This window comes from Lotus japonicus, chromosome 2 (assembly GCF_012489685.1).
Source record: "Lotus japonicus ecotype B-129 chromosome 2, LjGifu_v1.2".
Taxonomy (NCBI): domain Eukaryota; kingdom Viridiplantae; phylum Streptophyta; class Magnoliopsida; order Fabales; family Fabaceae; genus Lotus; species Lotus japonicus.
In genome coordinates, this window is record NC_080042.1 from 78592890 (window position 1) to 78599139 (window position 6250).

Genomic DNA, 6250 nt, shown 5'->3' on the forward strand with positions numbered 1-6250 from the left:
GTCATAGCTTTAGTCAATGTGAGACTTCTCAATAATTAGTACACATCTTATCATTTTAGGTGTGTAATTAACGCGCAACATCATCTATTCGATCGCACATTATCATCGGTAGTTGAAGGAAGGATTAATTTGTGAAGATGGAAGGATGAATTAGTGAAGAAGTTAACACATTTGTGTACACAAACACTTCAAAAGATTCTAGTTGTGAGAGCTAGGCTCACCATGATGTGGATCAATGGCAGACGCAGAAATTTAAGACTAGGGGCCAAAATCAAAGGAGGGTGGGGGGCAAGATCAAAGAAGGTGATATGCCCAAAATGGTTTCTACAACTCACGTACATATGTATCACATGTAAGAAACAAAATTGGAAAGCTTAGGTGACATGACATCAGCATGTCCTGAAGTGGATGTTCCCGACTCGAATAAGATTCCAGAGGCATGAGGAGTATGACAGCAGAGGCAAGGCAACCTATTATTTTCCTTTTACACCCATGTACGTAAAGAATGAGAGGATAAGGAGTACTCTTTGGGCACACCGTAGCTGCATGAAAATACACACATCAAAGCAAAAGAATTGTGTCGTATTGGAATGGAACCTTTCTCCGTATAAAGCAAAGTGTTGCCTCCATATCACGCTCGAAACCACACCTCTCTCTCTCTCTTCTCTCTGAGTTCGAGAAAGTGCAACATAATTCCCTCCAACCTATAAAGAAAACCAACCACACCCTTCATCCTTTGTAGTAAAAAAAATTCTTGCCTTACCTCACTCACTATCCCTTCTATACCTTCCTCTGTTTTCTCCTTTTCTCTTGTCTTCTTGCACGCCAATGTTTCCACTTCAATCATGATGCAATGATATGCTTTTCTGTTTTTCTCTTCATCTATATGTCATAGTTCGACCTATGCCATAAAAACCTACAAAGTTATATATAACTAGGGAAAAAAAAATTCACATATGGGTACTAGTAGTAGTTCTTTCCTTCCAAGATTCTTCTTTCGGGTACTCGTGGTGGTGTGGCTTGTTTGTGTTCTGGTTTTGGGAAGCTTAGGTAGTGGTGGAGCAACAAGAGAACTAGCTACACAATGGTCTTCAGAAGGACTCAAGCATGAGCAAGTGGTTGGTAGAGACATGCCTGTGAACCATGCAGAATTGGATTTCAATTATATGAGCAAAAGAAGAGTTCCCAATGGGCCAGATCCTATCCACAACAGGTTTGTCTAGCTCTTATCTCAACTCAAAGAGGATAAGCAAATTGTACATGTTGTTCTGTGGTCTTACATGCCTTTTTAATTTCAATTAATGTCACTTTTCATGTGTTGGATGTGTGTTACTTTTCATGGTATGCATTGCTAATTTGCTATAGTAAACATGAACAAGTCATATAGCAAGTGTAGAAATATGAACATAGTTCAAAGTTCTTTTTATTGGGAACTCAAAGTTTGAGTGACATGTTGAGGATGGATCAAGATCCTCTGTCCCCAACTCTAGTCTCACTAATAAGATTTTATCATGTCAATTAAAAACTACCCTTGTAAGTTTGTAAGCAATCTACACATGTTTTTTTTTAATTGATATGTCAAAATTCTGCTGGTGGGACAGGAAAATTGAACAAGAAATGAGGAAACCCACCTTAGAAAATATTATACCAAGTAAGGAATATATGAATGGGAAGACCATAAAACCAAGTTTTGGGTCAAAATTTAATGTCAAACTATCTATGCTCCTCTCCTGGCTCATTAGGTGTTGATTTTTGGTGTGTACATGTGAATATGAGATCTTCCTTCTCAGAGCATAACACTCATAACCTAAAAGTTGCATTAGATTATTTTCAAATGTACTATGAATCAGTTTGGAAACAGGCTTATCAGAACTCATTGAAGCTTAACTACTAGAAAAAAAAACACTAAATAAGCTTCAATAAATAATCTTTGGTTTGCATCAAACAGGTACTATGCCTCTTACTGATCATCAATTTCAAGTTTAGTGGTTCCTGCAATAATGGAACTTTGACCAAAAAGGACAAAAAGCCAACTACAACGGCTGATTATCAATCTTTTAACTGTTACATTGAATTGTCCATTTAAGTTCTTTTAACAGGGATAGATAAAGCTACAAAAAAGATAAACTATGCAGCTAACAACTTTATTTCACTTCTTAATTAACCATGAGCAATTAAAGTTACTTGTGCCATTCAGTTCTCTGCCTTAAGAAGCTTTTAAGCTTTTTCTTGGTGTCTTTCTTTAAATCTTACTTTAGTTCTTTTAGAACGAGACACAAGCATGCATGAAGACTGTCCTGCTATGAAACTATTTCAAAAATATTGTTGGTAGCTTAGATATTCATTGTGGTATAGAAATCTTTTGTCTCAATTGGCGTATCATTTTCCTGTCCCGCAATTAAATCGTGTCAAGTCAGTTAAAAACCACCTATCTAAATGTGTAACCGCCACATGCATCTATATCAGGTGTGTATTTAGTTGACATGTCGAAATTTAACTGGTGGACGAGGAAATGAACATAAATTGGGGACAAGAGACTTTCATCCCCATTTATATTGTATTTGCTTCCAATTTTATTCAGCTAAACCAACTTGGATTACCCTTAAAATGTGATTATTTGAATCCTCTATTATTCAGGAGAGCTGGAAATTCTGGTAGACCTCCTGGCCAGACTTAGCCAACTATAAAAGTTAGAGACAAGCCTCAGCAACCTTGCAGAAGATGGCAGAGGATGTTAATTAGTCATGTACTTCTGAGAACTGGGAGTGTGATCCTATTTATCCCAAAGCTTCTTAGAATTCCAGCTTGCATATATGCAACGACTAATGTCACTTGCGGAAATTGATTTTTGTTAAGGGAAGAGTCATGGCCTAAAGAGGGAAAAGAGAAAGGAAGCTTGTCCCACTGAGAATAAGTTCAAAAGAAAAATATCAGTTTCTATAGAAACAGCTTCAATTTAGTGAGTGTATACATTTATTTTGAACTTATCTTGTGATGATGGGGTGGAAAGGGAGAGTGTTACAAATCTTAATGGAGTGGAAATTAGTGCTTGCATGTAAAGCAATTAACTTAACTTTAAAGTCTGAAAGCCAGGAAGACATATGTACAGGATGTTGTAGCAACAGCAGCAACAAACAATGCATGCTTTTGGAAGACTATAATGTATGTTTGGTTTCCAGTTCACATGTGTTACAAGACAACTTACACAGAAAAAACACAAATTACAATGTAGTAAACGTGAAATGAATTTCTTACTTTCGTTGGATTGAATGTGCTTTCAAGTTGATCTCAAATTGAATCCAAACACTATATACAAGTCTAGTTCGGGTTTTGGCTTGCTCACTCCTAAGTTTGGAATTTCCTTTTTTGATCCTATATTGAAAAGATTAAGCATGAGTTCCTAAAGTAAAAGTAAATTCCACCATTTTAAAGGTGTTGGCGCACCTGTAAAAAGAAGGGTGTTTGCATTTTGTTAGTCTTTTTCACTGGATTCTTTGGTGGGGGTGGTGAAGAAACTGGTTGGTCTTTGGTCCATTCGAACATTTTGAACTGCATTAGATTCTTATAAGAAAAGAATGGCTTATAAAATTAAATGAAAAAGTAGGAAACAAATAAACATACTGTCCTCAATGCCTTGAAAGTGAAAATTAAAGGATGCCCACAACTCATGCATTTCTATGATCTTTTTTCTCTTGTCATTTTGCTTTGATTGGATTGAGAAGCAAATAATGTGCGCAAAGCAACTGAGACTGCATCAAATGGGTCATGTACCAAAAAGGGAAAGAAAAAAAGAGGAAATAATTTTAAAATTGTGCCTTTATTCTTGGGAGTGAAGATGAGTAAACAGCCACATGTATAAGTGTTTGGCTTAGTTTTTTTCGGTTTAATGAAATTTATGGTATGAGGATGATCCACTAGTGTAAGGCAAAAAAAAAATTGTTGAACTCAAAGAACATTTACAATAGATTTATGGTTATTTGACTCTAAGAGAATGAGTGAGACTCGAACCTGCAACTTATCTATCATCAAATACTCTATCACGTTTCACTCGACCAACTTAGAGTTGTTTGGGCGTAAATAAATGTTAGCAAGAAGCTTCATAGCGTAGCTTTTAAGTAGAAGTACATTGGCTTTTATGCCCACAACTCAGACAAACCCAATTGCATATAGGTGAAAGGCCAGGGTTTGAATCCTAAAATGAGAGAATTGTACTAATTTACTAACAACTAGCTTATAGAATAAAATTGCTCGCAATTTTTCTTTCTGTTTATATGGGAAATGTATACAAGAAAAGCCTACATATAATGCTAGTAGTACCAAGAAAGGTGCTTACTTTGTGAGTTTGGATGTTCCTGTTGCGTTGGTCATGGTCTCCATTACGAACAAGACCAATAATATAACTGCCATTGTTGTAAAGTGACTATCGGAATCACCCATTATAAATGCTTGGCCCAAATTGTCAGAACTACTAGAATTACTCTTTTGGGAGAAACAATTAGGGTTTCAGTCTGAAATTTTTGTTGTATATTGAGACTAGAAGTGAGGCAGAGGAATAGAGGGACATTTCTAGTTCCTATCAGACTTGGTTGAAATTTGGTTGGGTTGGGTTGGGTTGGGCTTGACCCACGCTTAAATTTTTTTTGCATTGTTTTGTGGAAAACCATTCTTGTCTTTGAAAATATTTTAGTGTTTGTTTTTGAAAACTCAATTTTTTATTTGAAGCTATTTTTACATTGATTTATGGAAACTATTTTATTTTTCCTTAAAAATATTATTGCCTTGCTTTTTTGATATATCGGAAAACTAAAAGGAGGGAAACTACAGAAAAGCTAAACAATCCCTAAGGATGAGGATCTCCGGTTCCCAGGGTGGGTCTTTCACCAGAGACCAAGCAAGAGACGGTGAAGAAGCCCCTCTTTTTGCTAACTAATTTGCCGGTTCGTTACACTCTCGACCAATGCTTTCCAGCGTCACCAACCAACTACGCCGCAACAGCTCTTGAATGTTCTCCAAAATGGGGAAGAAATACTTGCTTTCCTCACCCTGAAAAGTTTTGAAAACTTATTCTTTTCTTTGAAATTTTTTTGCATTGCCTATTAAAACCTCATTATTTATTATTTGAAAATGTTTGGCCTTTGTTTTCATTTTTTTTCTTGAAAATGATTTTGCAATGGTTTGTGAAAACTCATCGTTAACCTTGATAATATTTTGCACCGGCGATATTGGAAAATTCATTCAATACTTTCTTGAATTTTTTTTTTTTGCATTGGTTAGTGAAAAATCATTAAATTCGAAAATATTTTTGTAATGATTTGTGAAATCTCATTATTTTACTTTAAAACCATTATTTTTAATAAATAAATATTTAATTTAATTAAATTCAAAATTTCAAAATAATTTTTTTATAAAAATTTCAAATTTTAAAATAAATTTATTATAAATAAAGACATCAAACAATATTCAATAACATTTTCCGATGTACCAAAAAAAAAACAAGATTCAATATTTTTGTGTTGACAAGTATCTAGCTTGTTGCTGGCTAATATTCTTTCAACTGCCAAAACAATCATGAACAATAATACAATGATTAGCTTGTCTTCCTTATCATGTGTACAGCTTTACGAGTAGCAATGATAGAGAAAAATTGCTACTCACATATGATATATTTTTCAATCTGGATTTGAATTTCGAAAACATCTATAGGTTAAAGATGACGACAAAAGCCAAGCCTATGATTGTTTTCATTGCAGCTGCTTCCATGTGGAACTATGAAGGTTAGCATGATATATAACGTAACATATAAAATATATACTAGCTAACTAATTATTCAGCATCATATGTTTCTTGGCAGAACAAGGACAGAGCTAACACCTAAGTAAGACAGACCAAGGACCACCAATACTTAGCTCCAAAGATGCAAGTGATCCACAAATTTCATTATTCTGTTTTTAAATTACAACCATTCCAAGTCTTATGTATAACAATCTAGCTTAAGAATCACATTGCATTATTGAAGAGAAAAAAAAAACACACAAGGACAGCAGTAGATCACATTGATTCTTACCATAGCTAGTGAGGTTTTTCCTCCCATTTTTAAAGGACAATTTCAAGACTTAAAATGGTTTGTATATCAAACTCAAGCAAGAAGTTTGATTTTCTCGTATAAATCAAGCAAAGCTATGGCCTCCACCTTGCATGGCTCATTAAACATCATGCCTCCTCTTCCTAAATAAGGCTTTGTAATTTTCCT

At 34.8% G+C, this 6250-nt stretch overlaps 1 protein-coding gene across 1 annotated transcript; it reads left to right on the forward strand.

Moving 5' to 3' along the window:
• Window positions 1-633: 633 nt before the first annotated feature.
• On the forward strand, window positions 634-3349 carry LOC130739921 (CLAVATA3/ESR (CLE)-related protein 25-like). Its single transcript, XM_057592392.1, has 2 exons — window positions 634-1213; window positions 2638-3349. The coding sequence occupies exons 1-2, from the start codon at window positions 957-959 to the stop codon at window positions 2675-2677; spliced, it is 297 nt and encodes a 98-aa protein (XP_057448375.1). The 5' UTR covers window positions 634-956; the 3' UTR covers window positions 2678-3349.
• Window positions 3350-6250: the final 2901 nt, after the last annotated feature.